Source organism: Rhinolophus ferrumequinum, chromosome 21 (genome assembly GCF_004115265.2).
Source record: "Rhinolophus ferrumequinum isolate MPI-CBG mRhiFer1 chromosome 21, mRhiFer1_v1.p, whole genome shotgun sequence".
Taxonomy (NCBI): domain Eukaryota; kingdom Metazoa; phylum Chordata; class Mammalia; order Chiroptera; family Rhinolophidae; genus Rhinolophus; species Rhinolophus ferrumequinum.
Window position 1 is genome coordinate 50003528 of NC_046304.1, and position 26417 is coordinate 50029944.

Here is a 26417-nt window from a genome sequence, read left to right on the forward strand (position 1 = left end):
CCACCGCCTCCGCCCCGCCCCGGCCCGCCCGCCTCGCTGCCCGCACCCGCGCTCCTCCAGCACCTCCTCGCCACGGGCGTGCGGATGCCTGGGTCCCTTCTCCCCTCTCCAGGACTGTGTCCCCAGACCCGACACCCGGGGCCAAAGCGGCCTCAGAGAAAACACCGGCCAGAAGTCCTGGGTTCGAGTCCAAAGCTCACTAGCTGTATGACCTTGGGCCAGTTAATTTCCAGGATTCCCCCAGTCTATAAAGTGAGGCCAGCATCTTGGGGACTGTCATTTAAACGATGAACATGCTTTGTAAACTGCAAATAGCTACGGAGAGTTTAGTACTGCTTTTAAAAGGCTGGTCGGTCTGGCTGGAAACAGATGAGGCGTGCAAGGCATTGGAAACAGAATGGGGGACTCGCAGCAGAGGTGTGGGGACCACAGGGAGGGACTGGGGCAAGCTGCTGCCAGTCGCCTCACTCCCACTTTTTCTCTTTTCTTCTTTTGGTTGTACCAGGGGCTAACCAGGGAGGGGACCAGGCAGTGGGGCCAACAGAGCAAGCAGGCCAGGGCCTTAGGGTGCCTGCAGCGTGGGCAGAAGGCAGGCAGGCCTTAGCAGCAGGGCCAAGCCGAGAAAGGGAGGGTGGGAGCCAGGGCTGGCTACCAAACCCCCCTCCACGAGGCCCCAGAGCCAGCAGCTCGCTCTGCAGCGCCACCTGCGGGCTAGAGGGGAACTGTGGCTGGAAGGTGACCCCAGGCTCCAGAAGAAGGCGCAGGCACATCAACCATTGGTTCTCCCTTGTAGCTGGTTTATTTTCAGCATATTCCTGACCTGGTGACCCTTCACAGTCCGCAGGAGAGAGGTGGGAGGGAAGAAGGTCAGCGTGTACCCGCACCCATCCCTAACTGAGGTTATCTCCTTGCTGAGAGTTAAACCTACACTGGCAAGGGTGACCTTCTGGCAGGGGGAAGTGTTCGGAGACCCCTGGAAAAGAGGCAGCCAAGGCTCCATGCCAGGGCAGCGTCCCAATCAGACTGGCCCAGGCCCCTGTCCCCCGTGCAGCACTCCTCCCCTCCCTGCCCGGCTGAGAGCCGGGCTCAGCGCCCCAGCAGCCGCAGCATCTCCTGAGGATCCAGCAGCTTCTCCCTGGGCTTCCCAGCGCCCTGGCCCCGGGACATCTCCTCAGCATCCAGCTTCTCCCAGTCCGAGAAAGAGATGGGCCGGACCCCTGAGGCAGAGGAAAGACGAGTCACTACCTCAGCCTCCTCCTCCATTCCAGCCCAGAGCAAACCCCCAAACAGAGGAAAGGCCCAGGGACCACCCATTGCACTTCCCAGGAGTTCACACGGGGCTCAGACCTCGGCTGCTGAGCAGGGCCTTGATGGCCGAATAGCCAGGCCTGGGGCCCGACGGCAGCAGCCCCGCCTCCAGGTCCTGCAGCAGCGTCTGGCTGGTGAGGAAGCTGTCAGTCATGGTGGTGGTGATGACACCTGTGGGCCCCCGCTTCACCCAGCCACTGCAGTAGAGGCCTGGGAGAGGGCAGTGAAGGGGTAAGAAAATAGGAGGCGGCTGGACACTAGCCTGGCGAGCCTGAGCCCCCAGTATAGATGTGAGTACACACATCGGTATACCCTAAGTCCTCTGGGCCCACTGCAGCTGCTGACTCACCACCCCAGATTTTTCTCAACCTGTTTGTACCATACCATCCCCCCTTACACCTCAGTTTCCCCGTGGACCAGGAGCTGGGTCTTGCCCACCTCCAGTTTCAGCAGGCCCTTAGGAAATGTTTCCTGAAGGAATAGACAGGTATGTGAATATTTAGTCAGACTGGAAGCTCCCTGAGGACAGGGGCTGCTGTTTAATCTCCAAATCCAGCAACGAGCACAGGGCCTAGCCCAGAACAGGCCTCAGTAAACTGAATGACTTAATAACCAGACATACGTGGGCATCTCAGCTAGACTGAGAACTTACCCTAGGGTCAGGAGGAGGGTGGGGCTGGGTCCCAGGACCCAGACTCCCAGGGCCTGGCTCAGAGCAGTTTCTTAGTGCACCTCACTGGATGAATGAACGAATGTGAACGGTCCCAGGGGATGCCAGCCTTCCTGTTCCCCACCATAGTTTGGTGCCTAACCTTCCCACACCCTCTCACCTGGCACATCCACAACCCGGCCCTCCATATTGGGGATGACCCCAAGTTTGGGGTCAAAGGGCACACTGGGGTCAATGGGGCGACTCTTGTACCCAACGCTGCTCAGCACCAGTCCACAAGGGAGATCCTCCATGTCTCCAGTGGGCACTGCCCGGGCGGCCTCACCGACACCCTGTTGGGGAGTGTGAGCAACACGTGGCTGAGGTGGGGAGACTTGACAACAGGGGTGTCTCTGGGTAACAGGAGACTCACCTCCAGTCTGGTGATTGCCAGGCGGATGCCTGCTGCTCGCCGCCCATCTGGTGAGGGCAGCACCTGCAGGGGGCTTCGGAAAAAGCGGAGACCCCAGGCTCGGGAGGCCAGTGCCTGGCGGGCAGCCTCCTCCACCCCTGGCTTCTCAGTGGCTGTTCGAAGCAGCAGTTCTGTCAGCCGCTTCCTTGGGCGGGGCACCTCTGTCAGCAATGCAGAACAGCTCAGGACTGTGCCTGGGTTACAGTCCTTTCCCTGAATGCCCTCCCCAAGCCCTCTGACCTAGACCATCCCCTCCTTAGTGAGCTGGGGGGCCAGGCCGGGGTCCCTCACCCTTGATTCTGTCCTGGAGGCCCAAGAAATCTGCAGGATCCAAAATGGGCCGGGTTCCTGGTAACTGAATCATCTCCCGAAGCTCCTTGGGGGTGGGGGTGGGGAGTGGGGGAGGAGATCAGGACCAGAGCACTGTTCATTCTGGAGCCCAGCCCAGAGCCCAGGCCAGCTAGGGGACACCACCATCACCCAGCACTGCAGGAGGAACTGGCCTCCACCTAGCTCCCCTCTTCCACCCCAGGCAGAATTATCCCCAGGGGCTCTGCCCTTCCCCACCTCCCAAGGGCAAACCATCCACTTAGGACCCTGGCCCCTCTCCCTCTGGCCCCAGCACCTTAATGGTGAAGGCCACTTGCAGGGGTCCTCGTCGGCCCACTATCCACACCGTCTTCACCTGACTCTGCCTCAGTACCCCCAGGGAAGCCTCCGTGATGTCTGTTTTCTGGAACAAAAGGAGGACCTTAAAGACATCCATCGCGGAGCCTCTCCTTTTAGTCATGTCCCGACCCTGAGTGAGTCTGAGGTTGGTCGCCCGAAATGCACCACTGCCCCCCCTGGTGGCCATATGGAGCACTGCCGCCAGTTCTGCAAATGGTTCCAATTAATTGTGTTTCCCTGAAAGTAAGACCTAACCGGAAACTACGCCCCAGCATGCTTTTTCAGGAGGACATCCCCTGAACATAAGCCCTAATGCGTCTTTTGGAGCAAAAATTAATAAAAGACCCGGTCTTATTTTCGGTAGCAACAGAAACACGGTAGCAGCAAACGAGGCCCACGCTCTTTCACTCAGAAAGGGTTTACTAGGTGCAGGGCACCACGCAAGGAGCAGGGGAAGAGGGCAGGTGTTAACGGTGCAAGGGACATGTCCTCACAGAGCTTCTGATCTGGTGGAGAGAGAGCTACTTATCAAATACTCATCAATAAATGAGAAATTACAGTGGTGACAACATGCTTGGAAAACAGAAGTAGACAAAGTCTGTGAGAGAAGGGTATAAGGCTTCCTGAAGGAAGGGACAATTGAGCCAAGAACTGAAAGATTAACTGGCAAGAGGTGAGTTGAGAGTGTTCCAAGCAGAGGAGTGTATGTGCAAAGGTCCTGCAGCACACTGAATAGCACTGTTTCTTAAAGGCCCACAGAGCTGGAGTTCTGAAAGTGAAAAGGAACTGCTGTGACATGAAGCTCATGGGCTCATTTTCAAAAGACTTCTGCCTGACACCAAGGGGAAACTGAGGATCGGCTTGAAGGGATGCGGCCTGAACCCTGAAGCAGGGGCACCCTCCCCGCAGTGTGACTTCACCTCCATCCCTCCAGCCCCGGACCCACCCACTCACCTCCAGGTGCTCAGGTGGGGTTAGCAGGATCCGGGCCACATCCAGAGCCACATTCCCCTGTCCCAGAATCACGGCTGTGTCACAGCTCAGGTCCGGCACCAGCTGGAGGAGAGAGGTCTGGATAGGGTTCCCCTAGCCTTTGTCCATAGCCCTCGGGCTCCCCCACACTTGAGACGTCCAACTCACCTGAGCCTCAACTCAGGTCTCCCTCCCGCCCCCCGGCCCCACCTTTCCAGAGGCCTTCCACAGGTGACCTCCCACCTCGGTCAGCCTGATGTCAAACATCTCATCTCACTGGGAGCCTCCCAGTCCTGGATGGTGGCTCCTTCTTCTTCCAGCCTTGGCTGAGGGGTGAGGAGGAAGAGGCAGTGGGACTGCTCCCCAAACTCACCTCCCGTTTCTCAGGAAGCCCATTGTACCAGCCCACAAAGGCCCGGGCCGAGAACACACCGGGCAGCTCCTCACCGGGAATTTCCAGAGCCTGATTGTCCTCCGCCCCATAACTCTGAGGAAAGATCCAGAGCCCTCAACACCAGTTAAGGGACCAGGCATCCCCCACAGGCTCCCAGGGGCCTCCCTCAGCTCCAACTCCGTAGCTTCCATGCCGGCCCATGCCCAGTGGCTTGGGCCTCACCCACACGCCTGCCATCCTTCAGCCACCACCTCCTGCTGCTGCCCTGCCCCAATCCCCCTCATCCCCAGCCCGGCCATCGTCTGCACTCACCAGCACCACGGCGTGGTAGGCCTCCCGCAGCTCTGGCACAGTCACGTCCCTGCCCACGACCACGTTGCCATGGAAGGCACAGCGGTCAGAGCGGGCCGTCTGGGTAAAGGTGTTGATGACATTCTGCTGGGCCCCGGAGTGGGAGGGGTTAGAGGATGAGGCAGCCCCAGGGACCACGCTGTGCCACTCTCACCCCACAGTGTCCCCAGGATGGAACCTGGGTGGCATCTAGAGGGCCTGGGGTCATTCCATGCAGCCAGGTAGCCTCTCTTCCCTCCTCACCTTGACCGAAATCTCCAAACCTCCTCTCCGTGCCCAGAGACACCCACCTTCACCTCGGGATGGTCGGGCGCCACACCAAAGCGCACCAGGCCGAAGGGTACAAACTGCTTCTCGTAGATGTCCACGCGGGCCCGGGTGTGGTGCTGGGGGAGAAGGTGGCAGGCGGTGGGGCTGAGGGAGGGGTCCTCCCCTTCCCGGACAGAGCAGGAGGGCCCAGCTCAGTGGACTGAGGACGCAAGGAGGCCTGGACCCTCTGCAAGGAGAAAGAGACCCCCCTGACTCCCCATCTGCGTAGACAGCCAGAAGAGAGGAATGGAGCAGCTGAGCTCAGACCTGCCAGCCCGTCGAAACCTCAGCCAACGGGAAGACGTATCAGGAGAGCGTCTTTATCTACTTGGACCGGGCGTGCCACACCGTCTGCCCTAGAGCCCTTCGACACTTCTAGAAATGCCCAGCCAGGCTGGTGACTTGAGAACCACCCTTTGAAATTCACGCTTGCCTTAGCTCTAGTCTCTAAGATCATCCTGTTGGAAAGGGGGCCAAGCTGGAAAAGGAGTCGGGGGCACAGCTGGGGCATGTGAGGGGTAGAGGCAGATGGAAGTGGCCCTGGTCTTAGAAAAAACGACCTCACTCATACATTGGTCCACATGGCGTGCCCTCCAGGACACCTAGCGGGGCCATGGAGAAGGCACAGGGTTGGGCTCAGGCACCAACCAGCCACAGGACTGGCAAGTTCCTGGATCTGCCTCTTCCTTTGTAAACTGAGACAGATGACACCACGTCGCTGGGTTGTTGGGAAGCATCCTGGAGGTCAGGACGGTGAGAGACTCTGGGCCACAAACAGGTTCGGAGTCAAGCAGCTGGGGCTCCTCCAGACGACACTGCCCTGCCTCGCACCCCCATCTTGGCTCTTGCTGTAATACCCCCGACTGAGTGGAACTCGGGCCAAATGAGCTCATGCCCTCCAGTCGCCCTCAGTCTGATAAACGCTCCTGCTCCCTCCTCGCCTTTGTCCAAACCCCCTCTGCACTCCGCTCCAATGCCTACCCCTGAGTCCAGGTGCCCCACCACCCACCCACTCCAGCCACAGGTGGCGCCCAACCCACCTCCTTCAAACCCCACTGATGTGGTACCTAGATGAGCTCTGGCGTTGGAGTCAACAGCCACGGGGACCCCACCACTCTCTGGCTCTGTGCCACAGGAATGCTCCTTAACTTCTCTGTACAACAGAATATCCCTTCTGGCATGACGCTCAAGAGTAAATGAGCAAGACCTGAAGCACTTAGCCCAGGGCTTGACCCACGTGCGTGTACAATGAACAAAAGCTACCATTACTATTACTGGCGTCGCATGCACTGCCACCCTCATAACCTTCCTGGCTGTCCACTGCCGCAGGACAAAGTTCAAACTGCTCAGCCTGTGGACAATAGCTTACACAATCCCACTTTATCTTCCATTCTTTCCCGCTGTGGATCTTTCCCTCTAGGTCACACTGCTCTCTCCAAGGCCACCTCCCACAAAGCTAAATGCACTGGACATGTTTATTGGTTATCTGGCACAGGCCGACCTCATCTTCCACAAAACTCTCCTCCCTAACCCTTGCAGCTCCCTCTGAACCCTCCAGCTGTTCTTTCTTGGGCCTCTTTTCCTCTGCCCCCCTTCTAACAAAAACATTCTCTGAGGTTCTTCCTATCTGGGACCCTCTCCCTTCCCCCTAGACACATCCCCTGGGGAAGTTTCACCGGCTCCATCCTTCAGACAGCAATTTGGCCATCTCCTCCTCTGGCTGAGTTAGGTGCCCCTCTCTGTACAATCCCCCACCCCAGTTTCTGTGCTTACAGCACCAGAGCCCTACAATATTGTGGAACCCTCTTCTGCTGCTCTCCATAATCCCCACATCAGGTCCTTGAGCGTGGGGACCATGCCTGTCCTGCTCACACCTGTTCCCAGTGCTGGGCCCATGCCTGAACATGTCGGTGTCTAGTAATTGATTCCAGAATGCGCTGCCATGGTGCCTAAGAGAGGGCTCTGCCATCAGACTGCCTGTGCTCAGATCCCAGCACCTTTCCTGTCTAGGTGGGACCTTGGGCAACCTCGCTTAGCCCGAGTCTTCACCTGGGGTAGTGAAGCGGGAGTCATGACACCTGCTACAGGTTGTCTAGAGGATGTGATGAGATGCTATACAGACAGTGTCGGACTCAGCTAAGTGCCACCGCCCCAAATGTGCCGCGCATGTATCTTGGAGCTCCCAGTGGGCAAAGACCAGCTCTTAAGTGGCCTGTGTCCATCTCCCAGCACCTCCCACAGGGAAAGCACGTGTACGTGTCAGCTGGCTGAGTGCAGACCAGAGCCTTTGCTCACCTCAGAGGCACTGAGAATCCTGTCTGGAAGGCCCACTCTCCCCCTTCCCCAAAATTCGGGCTCAGCTAACAGTGTCCCTTACACAAAACCCTCCAGGACTTCACCAATCCCTGTGAGATGCCTGGGCTCTGGGACAGAGACCAGGGTTGTCCTACAATCTGGCAGCTTGCCTGGGGACGACTCCCCACATGTGGGAGGCCCTCTCCAGAGCCCATGGTCTCCTTCATTGCAGATCAAATGCGCCTTCTACACGGGGATGAAGGAAACACCTCCATCCCCACCTATCTCAGCTCATGCTGGTCACATCATCGTAATCAGCTCTTTCACCTGTGTTGCTTGGAAGGCATGCTGAGGTCCCTTTTCAGCAGGGTGACAACTCATCTCAGTCTCCCCAAAACCCTCCCAGTTTTAACACTGAAAGCCTTGTGTCCTGGGCAAACTGGGGTGGTCGATCACCCTACCTTTTAACTATCTGCACATGTGTTTGTAGAATTAATATATTCATCATTTCTCCTGTCTCTTCATGGACACTCCAAATTCCTTCAAAGCAAGGCCACGGTCCAATGTCTTAGTAAGCCTTGGTCTCCCCTCCTCTCCCAACATGGTTCTCCCTCCCACCTCCCTCCCACCAAGGTCCAAGGTCTGGCAAAGTCGCAAGGATAATTAGTAACCTTGGGGCCCGGCCCACCAAGGCCACTACTATAAGCCTTGAAACCCTGGCCTTTGGGGGAGGCCCTGCGGGTGGAGGGCTGGCTGAAAGAACAACATGGCACGGGGAGGGCTGGAGCTATGGGTGAGGACAGCACAGTGAGGTGGATAAAGTTACAGAAATCCCTAACAAGAGGGGGTAGAGCCTCAGGATATAGGATGTTGGGAACAGAGTGGAGATGGTGGAGAAAGACGGGAAGATGAGGAGCAGGATAAAGTCCTCTTACAGGTCTGCACAAGCTCCCTGAAGGGCTTGGCGAAGGAGGCAGAGCCAACCATCTGCCACTGACCACTGACCACCGCCCATGAGGTAGACACACTTCTCTCATAGCTGAGGACCTAGAGTGGGGAACCCCAGATGTAGGTGACAAAACGAGTAGAAAGTGTCCTGTCGAGATCGACTGGGAGCCCATTCTCCATCAGGAATCCAGGAGTGCTTCTAAAACCCAAAAGAGTGGGGCCTGCCCTTAGGATTGGAGCAGCAGGGGAATCGTGGCTGAGGGAAGCAGAAGGGCATGGCTTACTTTTAGCAGGTGTTGGGCAGTGTAGAAGCCAGCTGGGCCACTTCCCACCACACAGATCTGGGTGGTCTGCTCCTGCGTGGAGAACTGCTGGCGGGAACCTAGGACGGGAGGGAGGGAGATCAGAACACCACTCCCTCCCCAATCCCAAACCACTTCAGAGTCAAACAGGAGATGAAGCTTCCCAAGCTCCACCCTCATTTTTGTCAAAGCTTTGGTGCTTGCAGTGTTCTTACTTCCTCTGAACCCCAAAGGCTGTCTTCATTCAGAAACCCACATCTCACACATGAACTTACTGTCACTGAAGATGGCCTACTCAGCAACCCCCACCACCCACCTCTTAAGCTGCCCTGCACAGTACTTCATTTTCCTTATGGGGTTCCCTACCTATCCCGCTAGAATACCACATCCTTCCAAGGGACCCCATGTCATCCCAATCTCACCGCTGTGGATCTCCCCTCAATGCTCGCAGTTTACCTCTCTAAGCCCTCTCTGCACAGAACCCTACCGGAGTGTATACTCCTGCCTCGTTCCTATACTCCCGTTTCGTCTCAGACTTCTCTCGTCCCAGACTTCCATATCACCCTCATTCACCCCTTCCCACATGTGTGGACATCATGGTCTCACCCTAGGGCATCTCACCCCACAGGCCCTCATCTGCCTCCGGTACACCACCCCCATCTCGTCCGCATGAGTGGACCCTTCCAGTCTCGTCCCTGGTCCCCTCTCTTGCCCCTCTCCAGCTCTGCCCCAGCTTGGCTCCAACCCCTCCCCTTAGCGCTCGTAGGCCTCCCCGCGCTCCCATCCAGCCCCAGGGGTGCACTGTTCCTACTCGGGGTGCTCCCGGCGGGAGGTTGCCGGGTCCGAGGCCACGCCGACCAGTGCCACCAGCGCCAGCAGCGCGGACCCATGACTGGCAGGAGGAAACAGCCCAGGGATCTGTTCTCCGCGACTGCCCCGCGCTTCGCGTTGAGCGCCGGCTCCGGCCCCTCCCCTCCCTGGCCCCGCCCATAGGCGCAGCCCCGCCCCAAGTCCCGCCTCCCACGCTCTAGGAAAGCACAGCCGGGCGGCTCCACCACCGTCCCCTAAAGAATCCCGCCTCCAAAAGAGAAGCCCGCCCTCGGATCCACCCACTTCTGCTGAAGGTCCGCCCCCCCAGGATTTCTGGTCCCCACGTGACTTAAAAAATTTCTCCCCAGTCTTCGCCCTCCCTCCAACTTTCTAGAGTTTAGAGTTAAAAGAGAGCCAATCCTCATCGCTGTTTCAATATCGCCTCAAGAAGGGAACCAATTAGAGAGGAGTTTTCTCGGAGGCTCTCGTCGCTGGCTGATGACGCATCCGCCTTTGCCTTCCGATAGCGTACTCCTCTGCCTGAGCTGGTTTCTTGCTTGCCGATCAGCAGTCCGGTTCAAGCACGCCCATTGGGTAATAACCCGGGAGTCCGGAAGTTCTGGGAGGGGGTGGGAAAAGGGCCCCCAGGTTATAGCTTGGCGGCCCTACTAGGCTGCTACACAGGTGTGACCCCCCCCCTTTGAAGGTGCGGTCCAGGATGGGCTAGGGAGAATTTTAAACCTTAGAGATGTCGATGTAAGAAATGCCTAAACCTGTAGATAATTTTTATAAAAATTTATTTGAGCCAAAACTGACCACAAGTGCTGAGAAGCAAGATCAGCAATGCTCCCAAGGATAAGTTTTGTAGTTTCTTTTATGCATTTGAAATTAAGGAGGGAAGGTAAAGAAGATTACGTGAAAGTGGGAGAAAGCAAGGTGGGGATCGTATTACAGGTATTTAGGATAATGTTTTCTTGAGGGTGATTACAGCTTCCAAAGGTATTACTTCTGGCATTTCAAAGGTGGGTTGACCTAGATGCTCAAGAACAATGGACAGGCCTGGCTTAAAACCTTTCGCTAAAGAAGTTACAGGCCTGGGGTGGGACTACACACCATGACCTGGCTGGCCATTTAGGAATTTATGGTGAGATCACCCTGTGAGGTTACTTTCCATACTTTCCGTAGAGTCCCTTTTTTGTCCAGTGACCTTGTCCCTCCTCACCCCTCCCCTTTATACAGGTGAGGAAACAGAGGAGGAGAGACTTGCCCTGGGTACTAAAGACACAGCCAGATCTTGACCCTGGTCCATCAGGGCAGGAGTAGTGGGAGGCAGTGAGGCACTTGCCTTGGGTGCAAAAACCTCAGGAATCGAGATAATATTTTAATGCAACATTTTGAAAGATTGAAATTAATGCAAAAAATCCACGATGAACAAAATATACTTTTAAATGACAGGATCTATGGTCACATCTGACCCAATAAGCCTAATGCCAGCTTTAGCTTCCTTTTTTCCCAAGGACCCTCTTGTCAAACACTTCCTTGGAGAAGCCTTCCCTGACCCATCCTCTCCCAAGCTGAGTTAGGGCCCCTTCTTGTCCCCTAACACTCTACCCTATTAATACTTGTTACACTACCTTACCATTTTTAATTACCTTTTTTAAATTGAAATAACAAATAGAAAAGTGCAGAAATCAGAAGTGTACTGTTTGATGAATTATCACAAGATGTAACCCTGTAACCGTTATACAGATCAAGAAGTAGAACATGGCCAGCACCCCCAGGAACCCTTTGTCCCCCTTCTAGTCACTTCCCTTCCCTCCTACTGTTCTGATGTCTAATAAAGTCATTGTGTTTTGTGCCTGTCCCAAACTGTAGGCAAACTATGGCTTGCAGGCCAAATCCTTTCCAACACCTGTTTTTGTACTGCCCACAAGCTAATGGATTTTACATTCTTAAATCGTTTTTAAAAATGTAAAGAATAAGGTTTTGTGACATGTGAAAATTACACAAATTCAACAAAATTTTATTGGGACACAGTCATGCTCATTCTTTACATATGTCTGTGGTTGTTTCACACTTTGCTGGCACAAAATGCTTTGAATGTTTGTGACAGAGACCATATGGTCCACAAAGCCCAGAATATTTACTATCTTTACAGAAAAGTTTGTCAACTCCTGCACTAGACTGTAGGTTCCAAGAGGTTGGGGCCCAGTCTCATGCAGCCTTATAGCCCCAGAGCTTTGCACAGTGCCTGGTACAGAGTGGATGTTTGTAGTTTGCCTTAATGATCAAATCATTTATTATCCTTTCACATGGGAGGAAGAGAAGGGGATTCGGGATTAGATACCTCTGAAAGCCCTGTCGGACTCACCTCCCAGAGGCACTATGTTTGGTGGTTACGAACAGGGATTCCGGAGTCGGACACACTGGGTTCGAATCCTTCTTCTGCCATTTACTAGCTTTACGACATTGAGAAATTTACTCTCTCCAAGACTTACCTTCACAATATGTAATGTGAGGAGAAAATAGTACTAACTTCTTGTAAAAATTAAAGTTAGATGGCATAGGTAAAAATGTGCCATAAGTTCTGAATAGATATTAGCTATCGTCGTCAGTATTATCACCTCTGATACACTTTGTAGATTAGACCTTAGGTCACTGCAGAGCTCTAGAAGGGCTTCGTTCACTCTGTCCCCACCCCTCACCTCCCAGCCCCATGCATTCCCAGCCCACATCCTCAGAGTAACAGAAAATGAAGCCTCAAAGTGATCCAGTGACTTGTTTCCAGGTGCCTGTGGTACAGCCAAGTCTGGTACCAGGGCCTCCAGCCGCAGCCCATTCCCCACTCAGGCCCAGATCAATAGGAATGAGTCATTGGTTGTGTATTAGGACGGTTTTAATCATTAGCCAGGACTGTGCAACGGAGCTTTTTCTGACATTGCATTTTTCATATGGAGAACTGGCAGTTTGATGAGTCTCACTCCCAGACCTTAAGGCCATTTCTGAGCTACTCGTGCCTTTCAAAAGAGCAGCAGTAAGGTATAGCAAAGCAGTAGGCTGGGGAGGCTGCCAAGCCAGCCTCCTTGCAAGAGGGCTGCGTGGATCCAAAACTGCTCTATCCATCAGCCTCCCACCAGGAAACAGATGGCATGCTCAAAAGGTCTGATTGCAGAGTGTTTAATGAAGGAACTTTGTACAGAGGTGTAAGTAAGATTAAGGAAACCGTGAAGCACCCCTGGGCTAGAAACAACTGGAAGCGACTACCACCCCAGGCCTTGAAGGAGCAAATGAAGGAGCTGTTTTCACAAGGAGTGACAGTGGTCGCTGCAGGAGAGGGTGCCTGCAAGAGTGTGCCTTTGGTAGAGAAAAGCAGGGTGGAGAGGAGTGGGGAAAGGATCGGGAGGGGCCAATGGCAGCTACGCAGCAGGGCTACCTAAGGCCTCACTAGAGATGGGTTCTCCAACAGGGCCAGGCCTAGAGAATTCCCTCACCTGCCATCTGACCCATCAGCCCGTCCCATTTGCTGACATTTAGCTTCTCAACATCAGGGGCAGCATGCCCTTTGCCCCGTCCAAGGACTTCACTGAAAAATAAGGCAGTTATGCTCTCAGAACATGACCTGCATGTTCTTAATCAGGGATGATCTTCCCCCAGGGGACATTTGTCAGTGACTTCAGCCATTTTTGATGGTCACAACTTGGGCTCCTGGCACCAAGTGGGAAGCTACGGATCCTGCTAAACATCCTACAATGCACAGGACAGGCCCCAACAACAAAGAACCATCAGGCCAAAATGTCAGAGTGCCGAGGCAAGAAACCCTGTTTTAAACTAACTTCTTTGACTTCCTTCTCTGACCCTCCGTCAGCCTCCAGCTGGGCCCTTCCTTGTACCCCCTCTTCCAGCCTCCAGCCAGGGCAGCTCCCAGCCCTCTCTCAAGTCTGCTTACTTCTGGTTGACTTAGTGGTGTCCCCCAGCACCTCGACCTCGTCCTCTGGCTGGCATCAATATTCCACGACATTCCGGACTCCCTCCCAGGCTGCAGAAAAAGCTCTGACAAGCCAGCCCAGCCCAGCCCAGCCCTTGACTTCCAGCTCTTATACCTGCACCCCACACTCCTTCTCCTCCTCCCTTTCCTCTCTAAGGCCATCTGTCCTCCAGACCCTTTGCCATCACCCCCTCTAGCCTCAGTTACCCTCCCAGTAATTTTGCTCTCCCTCAATTGATAATTCTTCCAGGCCCCCTCCTTCTAAATATCATGGAACAAAGCAGATTTTTTTCTAGATCTAGCCAAGGTCATGCTCAAAGCTATTTATACTTTTTCTCCCCTTACTTCCAGAAACTGGAGTGCTCTCCTCACAAAACACATATTTAGATCTCACTGATGCCTGGCTCTTGGGAGCTGTGGAGCCAGGCTGTGTCTTGCACAGGCTTCTCTGGCTGGGAAACGAGGAAGGTCTGCCAAAGGTAGCCTCCCCTGTGGTCTCTGGGGAGAGGGTTCCTTAAGGGACAGAGCCTCCAAGGGCACAGGAAGAAGCAGTAGCCACTAAGTGTACGGCTCTCCTGGCATCCGGGAGGCCTTAGCCAAGAGCTGACCCTGCTCTCTCCGTGCCCCCTCCTCGCCTGCCCCCTGCATGTGGCCTGTCCTCACTGTCACCCTCCCTTAGCTCTACAAAGGCTCAGGCACAGCAGGGGAGGAATCCAGCTGGTTAGTCCTGAGATGAAGTTGGCCAGACTGCCCAGAATGCCCAGCCACCTTTATTCTTTTCTCCAGATATCCCTCGCAACTCAGAAAAGCAAGCAGGGCAGGTGACCCCCAGGGCCTCCAGCAGGAGATCCCTGCCTCGCTGTCTGCCCAGCAGCCCAGCCACCCCCACTGGGGAAGGGCCCGCACCTTCCCGGCCCCAGGGATGGCCAGCAGGAGCGGGAGAGCCAGGGTTGGGCCCGGGAAGGGGAGCAGGGGGACTGTGCTGGCCCAGCCCTCATTGCAGCCCCACCAGCTCAGTGATGGGAGGGGCCTGCACCATGAACTCCTCGTATTGATTGAGGAACAGCCGGAAGCGAGCCAGGTAGGTGTCCTCGTTGTAAGGCAGCTGCTTCTCCTGGAGGAACTGGGACACCACGGGCTTCACCTGCCAGAAGATGGGCGGGAGGAGGGGGTCGCTGAGCCAGGACCGGGGGCCCTTCCTCTTCCCTGCCCCAGCTCCGGTCTACCTTGTTCCAGGGTGCTCTGGAGGAGCTGAGGAGCTTGGAGAATTCCTGCCTCTCCCCCTCTCAGCAGGCAAGGGGGCTTCTCCTCAACACCCCCCACCCAGGGCTTCCAACTGTATGACAGTCTTCTTTGCCATGGCAGATGAAAACCATAGTTCCTTTACCAAGCATCCCACTGGGTGCCCAACATTTCAGATCGTTTATTTCATCCTCAAAGCCTGTCAATGTCGGCACTGACAGATGAGGAAGCTGAGGCTCACAGACGGCCACTTAACCTGTCCAGTCGCATTGCTAGTAAGAAACCCACGTGTCTCGGATCAGAAACCCACACTGCTGTTTGTGCCCTGGGCTGCCCTTCCTGAGGCCCTCTGACTTGGGAGACTTGGGAGTCAAGCGAAACCTGAAGGTTACTCACCCTCTGCCCTCAGGCAGTCCCTTCATCCCAGCCCCTCCAGCCCGACTCTCATCTACCTTCAGGCACATGTTGTCAGAGAGCCTGGGGAAGAAATGGTGCTCCACATGGCAGCTGATGATGGAGTGGCCGAACGCCCAGTCCAGCACGGGCAGCCGGGGCAGGTTAAGCACGCCCAGGCTCATCATGTGAATCCGTCGTGGCTTCTTGTCCCGGGAGAACATGGGGAGCCCGATGTGCTGTGACAGACACGTGGGTCAGCACCTGGGCCATTCCTGTACCTCTCCACCCTGCCCCAGGAGTCTTCACCTAGCACTCAGGGACCAGTGTGTTCTTCTGCCCCCTTACTCCCACTCTGGCAGGACCTGGTAGGGGCATGAGGGGCTGGGTTCACCTGTCCAGGCCTTGAGCTCAATCTCATCCATGTCTGGGCCTCTCCCCCCATCTGTACAATGAGGGTCTTGGCCTGGGCACCCCTCGGATCCCATGGCACTCGAAAGCTCGCAACTGCCCACCATTTATTCTCATGTCACTATGTCTTTTCTTCGTCTTGGAGAGTCCCTTCTCTGCTCTGTTTTTACAGACCAAAATCCTGCTCATCGTTCAAGATCAAATTTGTGTATTCACGTATATATTTTCATTCACCAGGTCTGTATACAAACGTGTATACCCCTCCGCCAGGCACCGTCCTAGGTCCAGGGGATGCCAAGTGAACAGGAGGTTCCGTTCTAGCAAGACAGGTAACCGGGACACACTACAACACTAAGTCATTCATGGCAGAGGCTTCGTCCCTACAGAAATGGTCGAGGACAGTGTGCTGAGTCCTGGCCTCCCGGGAAGACCTCCGTCTCCAGCTCCGCCATCTGCCTGCCTCGTGGCCTGTGCTGGGGCCTCTGTGCTGGCCCTCTTTCCGCTTCGTGCTGTCATTCACAGTAAGCGCCCTGAGGGCAGGAGCTGGGGACTAATCACTTGTGTTGCCACAGAACTTAATCAGGAGCCCAACGCATAGTAGTAGGTTCTTAACCAGCTCCCCGTGGGAATGGCAGCCAGCGTTGAAGGGAAGCCACTTCCTTACCTGAGACCAAAACTCTCTGTGGTGAGCCACCAAGAGACGAGTAGAGGGCGGGGTGGGAGGTGGCGGGATGCTTCCTTAGGTGGACAACGCTCCCCACAGCCCCCCAGCGCCCAGGGTGGGGGAGCCCTCACCTGGAAGACGTTGACATGGAGGAAAGGGTGGGCCAGCAGGGATCTGGTGACGAGCATGCAGGCCAGGGCTGAGCTGGGGCTCTTGAAGCCAGACACGTTCAAGAGCAGCCAGTAGTGAGAATAAAGGCCCAGGGAAATCAGGCCCAGCGTCCGCAGAGCCACCCTGAGCTCCATATTACTCAGCCGCGCTGCCAGAAGGGGCAAGAAACACAGTGACACAGTGGGCAAGGTTCCCATCCAGCATAAGCTGGCTCCCTGGCGACTCGGTGGTGCCAGCTAGGGTGACCTAGGTGTATCCACCCACACACCCTGAAAAGTAGGTTTATCCATTTTATGGAGAGGAAGTGGAGCATTAAGCAACCTGACCAAGGTCACTCTGATAGTGAGCGGTGGCCTGGGGCTTGAACCCCGGACTGGCTGCTCCCCGACCTCTGCTCCTCCCACCCTGCTAGCGCTCCCATGATATTAATTATAACATGCGATATAGTGCAAGGCATTTACAAAGCATTTTTACGTCTATGGCCTCATTATGTTTTCACACCACCCTTGAGGAGCAGGTAAGAACCTGAGGCTCAGAGAGGTTAAGTTATCTGCCTGAGGTCACCAGCCAGTAAGTAGCAGAGCCAGACCTGGCCCCGGGTCTGAGGCTCTTCCCACCCTGCCTGGCTGTCTCAGGAAGTTTCTGTCCCGTCTTAACTCAGGGCTCTCCACCTCCTCCACAGGCAGCTTCCAGCAATCAAGGAGGAAAGGAAGGAAAGGGAAAACCAGGTCTTTGCAGGGCACTCCAGACCCCGGCCCTGGCATACTCACCAACAGCCACCACTGGGGTTATGATGGGGATCAAAAGAGGAGCAAGGAACATGTAGATGTAGCGGTTGAGGCAAGGCAGCCGCCACGTGCTCGAGTCCCCCAAGCCCAGCACGTTGGTATAGCCATGGTGTATCTTGACGTGTCCATACTTGGCGTACTCTGCGGGGAAGGCCGTGCATACCTAGAGGAGGAAGCCAGAAAAGGCGCCGGGGTCCACTTCAGGCACGGCACAGCCAAGCAAGGCAGGACCTTTGGGAACCTCGAGAACACCCCACCGTCCCCGGACGCTGCATTTCCAGGGCCTTCCTGCTTACACCCCCAGCTAATCAGCCTTGACCATCAACTCTCAGGTATCTGTGACCACAGAGTGGCAGCCAGTCAAAACAAGTGTGTGCACTTGGTGTGGCATGTGAGGGGGCATGAGGCCAGCCCCCCAGATTGCCACTCTGCCACTGACCACCCAGGCAAGCCTGAAAGCCTGAGAGGATTGGACACCCGGCTTGTCAGGTTCCTGGCACCGGATCATAATTATTTTGTGTGTGTTTGTTTATCTTGGAAACATCTGTACTTTCATAGCCTACTTTGCATTCTGAGCCCACAGTGGCAAGGGGAGGAGTGCGGGAGTGGTCTGCAAGCAAAGAGAGGCCATCTCCTGAACTGTCCACAAGGGTGGCACCTGGAGTGAGGGTGTCCTGGTGGGAGCCGAGAGCTAACGTCTCCCTGGGGTGGCTCCTCTGGCAGGTGTGGGGTTCTCCTAAGCTGGTCACCAGCACAAGCTCTCTGACTCCAAGACGGGTCATTCTGAAGGCAAAAGAGGCACTAAGGTGTAACTCATGCAGATACATGCAAACAAACGTGCAGATGCCAGCCTCTTCCAATACTCCATCCTGGCCAGAAGGTTTTGCTAATTTCATTGAAGACGCTGCCTACAAGTTTCTGGGGAACCTGAAGAGTTTCCCAGTGCCAGTCACTGTGAGCTGGTACAGACAGCAGAACACTTTGATGTGTACTCAGCACTCTGTCCTTTACATATGTGACTTGTTAAGCTAATTCAGCCACAGTGTTGCTGAGGAGTCCCTGAAAACAGGCACTTTGCTCTCAGAGGATATAAGCCCCGAGGGGCGGGTTTTGCTCTCTGTTTTTGTAACTTTGCAGAAGGATAGAACCTGGGAGAGGCTGCAGAAGGTGGGCAGGTAATGTGTCAATTAAAGTGCCGTCTCTTCCAGGCCTGCTGGTCTCGGAGGACCTGCCTGCTCAAGAGCGTGCACCCATTGGGGTCCCTTGGTTGGGTCAAGTTAGTGACAGAAGCCCTTTGGCAGCAGGCACAGGGGCCACAGCCGGAGTCTGTTGGGATGTCTTGAGGCCAGCCTGCCTCTGCCCAAGGCGTGCTAGTGTGTGTTTTGAACCTCACAGTTCTGTTCCACGTAACTGGAAGAAGTGACTGTTTCCAGCTGCTTCTTCCATGCACTTCTGCTCCAAGGTCCAATCCCGTCCGCATTGCTTCTTTCGTGAAGAAATGTCAGCTGAATGCAGCAGTCTGCTTAGTGACAAAGTCGATTTTCCTTCTGGCCCAAGCTCAGCGTCTCCTTTGAGCAGCAATGCCAGAAACAACCTGGAGCCTGAACCAGACCGAGCATGGTAAGAACCCGGCCCTCAGGGCCCTGGTGGGGTTCTCAGCCGTGTGCCCAGACCCAAGGATGCAGAGGGAACAGGTTACCTGTACAGCACATAACATGTGATTTGTGACTCAGCACACACTTCCAGAGTCTGGGTACAATTTGCCTTTTCACGTGAATAAGAACAGATTTGAGGCTGTTTCTGTAACACCGGAATTCTAGATGTTCTTCCCGGAGAGGAAGAGGAAGGAATTTAAGCTAGAAGGGGAGACTGCACACAAATTACAGCGTGTGTACGTGCGTGTACACCCATCGACCAAAGGGCGTTGGGAAATGGCCACATGCTGCGGAGCTAGTAGGAGAATGGACTGTCCTGCTGTAAAGGTTTATTTAAAGGTCTCAACCGAGGATTCCACATCCAGACCCAGAGAAAGTTCCAGAAGCCTTGAGGTTGGTGCCACTTCTTGATATCGCCACCTTCTGTGTTCCTCAGGAAGACTCAAAAGCCCCAATCTCTTAATAGCACTCAGGCTCTGCAAGTGGCAGACTGTGCTAGGGGTGGATGTCAGTATAATTCCTCCTGACACCCTTTCTCAGCTAAACATCAGGACCCAAATCTCTCATTAGTTCATGCATTCCTTCATTCAGTTGTTCGTTCACTAAAGTATCCCTGGGCCTCAGCTGGTGGCCAAACGTAGTTATCTAATTTATCTTTGAATAGGTAATACGTTTACATCATTCGGAATTCAAAGAGGACACAGTGAGGGTCTTCTTCCCGGGAGGTAAGGGAGGCTCTCAATCTCTCATGTATCCTCTAATATTTCCCTTGTATTTTATTGTTTAAACAAACAATACTCTGCAGGATTAAAAACCACCATTATAAACTTGTGACGCAACCAACTTTGGGTGTTCAATAGGTCACCCTGCTGGATTGGAAGGGGCGGGGCGGGCGGGGCGGGTGATGGGGCCAGAGGCTGTTGATTTGGGCCAGCTGAAAGATGGCGAGGATGGGAAGGGCAGCATGGGGGCAGGATCTGGGGGAAAGGCGAGGAGGATTAGGAGCAGAAGGAATCAAGGGTAAGGCCAGATCTCCAGCTAAGGCGGGGGACCTGGTGGAGCCACTCCAGAGGTGGGCATAGGAGAAGAGAGCAGCAGGCACGGGCAGGATGAGAAAGAGGAGCTGTGGGTTGTCCCAGGGGCAGCGTCCCGCAGGCAGGACGGACTCTGGGCTGGAGTCTGCCCAGCTCCCATTCCTCCTTCCAGCTCCTCTCACTGATTCCCAGGGGCTGGGCAGCCCCTTCATACTGGCTACAGAGTGGTGGGGACCTCCGGGGCTCCACAGGCCTCGGTGACAGGTGTGTCAGATAAAGTATAGCACACCCAGATAAATTCAAATTTCAGATAAACAGCCAATCACTGTTTGTAGACATAGACCCCAGCCAGGGGCCTGTCCTGTGCACTATAGGATGTTTAGCAGCATTTCTGGCCTCTACCCATTAGATGCCAGTAACACACACACACACACACACACACACACACACACACACACACGACCAGTCATGATAGCCAAAAATGTCAGCAGACACTGCCAGTGTCCCTGCCATGCTCTCCCCTCTCTGTGCTCACAGCGTTCACACCACCTAGTTGATGGCGCCATCAGGTTCTGCCTACCCCGCTCCCAGCCGCACCAGATACCAGCTGAGCGGCCTCGGGCAAGTGACTTAACCTCCCAGACCAGTGTTTCCTCATCTACAAAGTGAGGCTAATAGGTAACAATAGCTTCGACCACATAAAGCGGCGTGACTATTAAATGAGATCATTCATGGAAGGTACACAATAAGCACCTAATAAGTGTCAGCTGGTATAATCAGGATTTTTATTATTTTGATGTCATTCATGTGTGCCTGCTTCCCCACTTGACTCTGAGCCCCTGGGGAACTGGAAGTGGGTCTTGTTCACTGTTATGTTCCCAGCACGCAGCAGAGGGCTTGACAGTGATGTCAGTGCACCGCTCAGCCATTGCCTACTCGGCCAACAGTCTTTCGGCCCCCAAAGCTCCCCATGCATCCAGCTTCCCTCCTTGTCTCTGCTCCCAGCTGGTCCCTCGAAGCAAGCCCACCCTTTTCTCTCCAAGCCCCTTCCTCAAGGGCACACTCAGCAGGCTCAGTGGAGCCGGATATCCATAGGCAGTTGCTGCAGGGTTCTCTGCCTCTGAAGGGCCGTGTGCAAGCCACCAGGGTCCCGTCCACCAGGAGCCAGGCTTTACAGATCCACGTGAGTGGGGTTCACCATGAGACCCCCTTCCCAGAGTCCTCGGGCTTATCCTTGAGGAAGCCAGACCAAAGCTGGGGGCAGGGAGAGGTGCTCCTTGGAAGTACAGTTTGCAAACCTACACATATGATAAAATGGCATGGAACTACAGGCATGCATACACACACACACACACACACACACACACACACACACTATACTAATGTCAATTTCCTGGTTGAATGACATATATAAATGTAACTATTAGGGGAAACCCGGTGAAGTGTACACTGGACCTCTCTGTCCTATTTTTGCAACATCCTGTGAATCTATAATTATTTCAAAAATAAAAAGCTTGGGTGGCCAGTTAGCTCAGTTTGTTAGAGCGTGGTGCTTGTAGCACCAAGGTTGCCTGTTCAATCCCTGCATGGGCCACTGTGAGCTGAGCCCTCCTTAAAAAAATAAAAAAAATAAATAAAAATAAAAAGTTTATTTATTTATTACAAAAGTGTATTTTGTACTGCAGATCTCAGTTCTCCCTCCAAATAATTTTTTTTTGAATTTTTATAAAAGTTTACTTGAGCCAAACTGACGACATATGACAGGGAGCAAGATCCCAAATTCTCCCTAAATAAAATTTTTAAATTAAAAAAAAAAAAGTCATAGTTGAGCATCCACAGACTAATACCCCTCGGGGTTCGGGTGGGAACAAGCAGAGAAAAGGTCAGAGACAGTCCCGAGGATAACGGTGACACTGAACTCCTGGGAAGAGAACGTTGGAATCCTGACCAGGCTGGGCGTTCTTGGCTCTGTTTCCACCACCACACAGGACTCAAATGAAGGTGACTGCATTCCCCTGGATGACCCTGGGGAGGAGGAGGGAACAGAACTGGCCTCTGCTCCCTGTGGACCAGTTGTGACTCCACACCCGTAGCACAAAGCTGACTTTAGAAGGAAGGTTTGAAGTGGAGACACAATAGAGCTTAGTGACTGGCACTGGCCTGTCTCCTCCCATTAAGGGGAGCACCCTGATTGTAAGTGACATGCAGGGGAGTCCCTAAAGCCCTTTGATTTCAGGAGCTAATCCTTCCCAAGCTTCAGTACTTACACCATGGTGGCTCTGCCCACCCACCTGCCCCCCACCTTCCTGTGGCCCTTCATGGGGCAGTACCCAGAGGACATAACTGATGTCCCTGTGACATCACCCAGGACAGGGAGGGTCTAGGGCTATCGGTGGGCTGGGGAGAGGGTCAGAAGTACCCTAGTAGGAGAAATGGAACATTCCGTAGACCAGAAGCGAGTCTTCAGAGGGAAGTTCATGCTGGTGTAAGGAAGTATGTATGATTTGAGATACTTTCGCAAAGAAATAACAACACCCTGGAGTGTCACTGCCCCCTCCATCCTACCCACTCCTCCCAGATCCAATGGGTCAGAGAGGGTGAGGCCCTTGCCGACCCCCAGCTCGAGCCAGCAGACCCTGAGACAAACCTGGCAAACACTGGGTGCCCAGGAAAAGCCGGGGATACTCAGCTGACACCTGAGGTTGTGAGCTAGAGAACTAAGTTCTTCTATAGTGGGGGGGTCTCCTGAGTGTCAAGGCTTGGGAAGAGCACAGGCACCCTGCAAGAGGAGGTGACAACAGGACATGGCAGAAGTGGAGAGTCAGAGATCCAGGAGGGTCCTGGGCGGCAAGAGCTTGTCCTTTGTGCAATCCAGAGAACAGGTGATGGGCCAGGGCCACCACAAAACACACACACAACACACACACACACACACACACACACACACAGAATTTTGACTTCTTTGCATAACTACATCAACCTTTCAGTTAAAAATAAATAACACTAACAAACAAACAACAACGAAAACCCTCTCCTTGCAGCTGAATGCATGTTCCCTCCAGAGGAAATAAGCAAAGCTAGCACTTGGCGAGCACCAAGGAGTCAGGCTCAAGCCCTAAACAAGATCTCCACTGTCTCCTTTAATCCTCACACTGGATTAAATGAGAGTCATGCTGGCGCAGAACAATGAAGTTGCCCATTTGGTACCAGCAGCCGCCCCCATCCCCTCCAGGCTCACCTCCACAAAGAAAAGTGCCCAGATCTTGCTCCAGCGTTTGGATTCTGTGAGGGCGCCGTGGGTGGCCAGGTGGCTGCCCTTGACAGTGAGCGTGTAGTGGCACACACCCAGGATGGTGATACCCAGGACAAAGACCAGGACATTCTCAGAGCGCAGGCACAGGAACCCTGCATGGTATGGGGGGAGCAGGGTTTTCTCCAGCTCTGGAGATCTAGGCCCAACCACCCCAGCCCCCACCCCTGGGAGGCCAGGCCAAAGTGGGCCCAGGCCTGGCAGCTGCCACAGGCAGCAGTGAGGCAGGTCCCACGATGGCCTGGGGTGATGGGTTGGTTCTCTCTCCAGGATTTGGGACAAAACAGAGCCCCATGGACTCTCCAAGGATTTGGGGGGCTGATTCTGGGCCCCAGCCAGAGCAGTGATGGGGCTAGGGCATGGTGGGGGTCCAGATTAGGAGAGGTCCAGGGGAAATACCCACAGTCCTTCCTCACTCACCTCACTCCATCCCTGGTGACCCCAGGAAGCCCTCCCCCTCCCCCAGGCCACCTTCTTCCTTCACTGTCTCTCAGTGATTCCGCTCAACTTTCCCCTCCACCGCCCTTCATGCCATCAGACCCTCTCCTTCCTTCAGCACTCAGGTCCTCTGGGGACATAGGACAGGACACCCCAACCAGACTTTCGGGTTTGGTGTGTGACTTTCCGCCCTGGGATCCCGGGCACGCATTGTCTGCCCTGTACCCCAACTCTCTCCATCTCTCTCTCTACTATCACCCCCAACCGGGCCCCCTTGTCTCCCTGTCCCCGTGTCCCCATGTCCCTCACCAGGCAGCAAGGAGAGGAGGCTGAGCGCGAGGATGGCGCAATCCACGCCGTGGCGCTCCCACCACGAGCTCGCCCTCACCACATCCTGGACCCGCGCCTCCAGCTCGCTCAGCAGCGCCTGGGCCCCGCCGCTCTCCTGGGGCGCGTCCGGTGCTGTCTCCATGGGGCTCAGGACAACTCGGAGGACGCGGGAGTATCTGAGGCATTGAGCAAGGTGCGGAGCGCGAGCGGGGGCGTGTCTGGGCGGAGTCAGGCCCTGGCTGGGGACACCCGGCCTCCCACCCCCTACTCCCGGTGTCACAGTGCTTACTGGGCACCGAGCACCTCTGGACCAGAACCGCTGCGGGAGGAACCGGTAGATGCACGAAGGTGGGGAGGAGACCCTGGAGGGAGAACCAGCCCGGAGTAGAAGGGACGCCGGTGGGAGGAGGGGGGTACGCAGTGGAAACCCTCCAGGGTCACCACCTCACCTCAAATAACTCCCTCCCATTGTCACTGTGGCGTTTGTTGCAGCATTTTTATCCCAGAGCCTGAGTAATTTTCTTAGTAGCACTTAGCCCGCGCTCCTACACAGGACACAGGCTTTTGTTCCTCGTCTGTCCCCACCCACAGACTGGCGGTGGGGTGCCCACAGGGCCTTACCTTGCTTGCACTGTTGCTCAAGCTGTACCTTCAGTCCGTGCAACGGTGCTTGGCACACAAAGGTTTTTAAATTCGTGAGGTAGAAAGTTCAAGGACTCACTCCACTCAGGCCAATGGGAGCAGGGTCCCCTCTGAGTCCAGTGTTTTAACAGTGGGGACTCATGGAGAATTGGCTCTCCAGCCCAGTGATTTTGGGCGGTGAGAAGGGACAGCTATAGAGAAAACACATCCCGGGTGGGATTCCTCCGCAATTCCACTCACTCAGGAGTGCCCAGGTCTGAGCCCAGAACCAAGGCCAGGGCCACAGCAAACAAACTGGCTAGCCCTTCCCATCAGCCCAGGGCTCCACCCAGCACTGCTGGACGCTGGCCCTGGTCCTCAGAACACAAGCCACTGCACTCTGCAGGCTTCCTTCTCAGTTTCGGAGGGTCCTTTCTCCTGTTTTGGTTTATTTTTGTTTTGTTTTGTTTTGTTTTGTTTTACTTTCCCCCGGTTGCACATTGAAGTCCCTCTAAAAATGAGGTCTGGTATGGTGAGGGCAACAGCATTTTCAGGCTCAGACCTTTGGAAAGGAAGAATGAGACCAGCAGGAGGAGGGGAGCGAGAGATGGAGAAGGAGAAACCCGTGAGGGAGAGTCAGGGACACTAATGGCTTTGATTCCTTCTATCTTCCTTGGCGTTTTCCTTCATGAATTCTTAAGAGTTTGTCCCTCCAATTCTTTATAAAAGGGCAAGATTTCTTTACCAGGTCAGTTTTCTAAGGCGTTTACAATCTAATAGACCAATTCCCCCCCAACCCCCCAAACACACATCTGGCTCCTTGCAGTTACCATTGACTTTCATATACTTACTGGGTTGTGTATATTTCCCACAACTGGTAAAGGTGGCGTCATCCCCGTTTAATTCATGGAGGCCCAGAGATATGAACTGGTCTGCCCAGTACCCACCCCACAGTTACTAAATGGCAGAACCAGAACTCAAATCCAGGACATCTCTTCCACACCCAATACCTTTTGTTTATATCTGAGATTCTTAAGACAGAGAGGGGGAAGGTGCCCTTCCTCCTCCCCATTCCACCTTTAAGCCCCTCCTTCTCAGACATACTAGAATCTTCAGGGAGGGACTATGTACAATTTTAAAAAGCATATTCACTACTAATATGCAATATTATAATATATTGCATGAGAGTGGAATCCCATTTCTTTTATTATATAAGCTAGGGAACTTCCTGGTAGCAAGAAGCCCCCCTCCAAGGCCCTCGCTACCCGCTGGACATCTAAGTGCTGCTGTAAGGAGACAAATGCTGAGCTTGGAGAAACCAGGACTCCCCATGGGCTAGGGCTGGCTGGCAGCCTCCCTGGAAAGAGGCAGACTTAATTTAGTACAAACTTAAACCAGGGGGAGAAGGAAGGGAACAAGAGATTCTGGGTCCTTGAGGCACGGGGCAGGAGTAGAGTTGGGAGATTGCTAGGGAAGGCAGGAAAGAAAGGTTGGGACCAGGGGTGGAAGTGCCATGAATGGCAGACTGAGAAGCGGGGCTTGCCCTTGCCGGCTTGGGAGCCACAGCAGGCTTTAGAGCAGAGAAGTGCCTTGTATAGTGTTGTGTTCAGAAAGGTTCATCTGGCACAATGGAGTAGATGCTGGAGTGCAGGAGACCAGTTTGGAGACTGCTCTGGTACCCTAAAAATAAGAGGGTGCTGAGGAATAGATGGGAGGACGAGGAGTGGCTGTGGGATGGGAAATGGGGGAATAACAAAATAAGGAAGACTTGAATAGACAGTTCACCAAAGGAAATGTACGCAGGGCCAATAAGCACGTGAAAAGATGCTCAACCTCATTGTTATTTAGCGAAATGCAAACTAAAACCCCAATGAGCGAGCCCTTCAGCCCTGCTAG

The 26417-nt window shown here is 54.4% G+C and overlaps 2 protein-coding genes across 3 annotated transcripts; both read right to left on the reverse strand.

The window, feature by feature from the left end:
• Positions 1-776: 776 nt before the first annotated feature.
• On the reverse strand, positions 777-9636 carry FDXR (ferredoxin reductase). The gene is made up of 12 exons (XM_033091883.1): positions 9481-9636; positions 8652-8749; positions 5106-5201; positions 4777-4899; positions 4444-4557; positions 4053-4154; positions 3055-3162; positions 2721-2805; positions 2391-2590; positions 2139-2310; positions 1348-1518; positions 777-1217 (listed from the first exon to the last, which is right to left on the reverse strand). The coding sequence occupies exons 1-12, from the start codon at positions 9557-9559 to the stop codon at positions 1087-1089; spliced, it is 1479 nt and encodes a 492-aa protein (XP_032947774.1). The 5' UTR covers positions 9560-9636; the 3' UTR covers positions 777-1086.
• A 2721-nt stretch (positions 9637-12357) lies between these two features.
• Positions 12358-24480, reverse strand: FADS6 (fatty acid desaturase 6). 2 transcript variants are annotated; one of them, XM_033091015.1, is made up of 7 exons: positions 24350-24480; positions 23880-24262; positions 23061-23227; positions 17116-17296; positions 16306-16493; positions 15159-15338; positions 12358-14608 (listed from the first exon to the last, which is right to left on the reverse strand). In XM_033091015.1, exons 1-7 carry the CDS (start codon positions 24367-24369, stop codon positions 14459-14461), a joined length of 1269 nt encoding a protein of 422 aa, XP_032946906.1. In that variant the 5' UTR covers positions 24370-24480; the 3' UTR covers positions 12358-14458. The 2 variants fall into 2 exon arrangements, with proteins under 2 accessions (XP_032946906.1, XP_032946907.1); XM_033091016.1 differs by having other exon boundaries at positions 14459-14608; positions 23880-24076; positions 24350-24473.
• Between the last annotated feature and the right edge of the window lie 1937 nt (positions 24481-26417).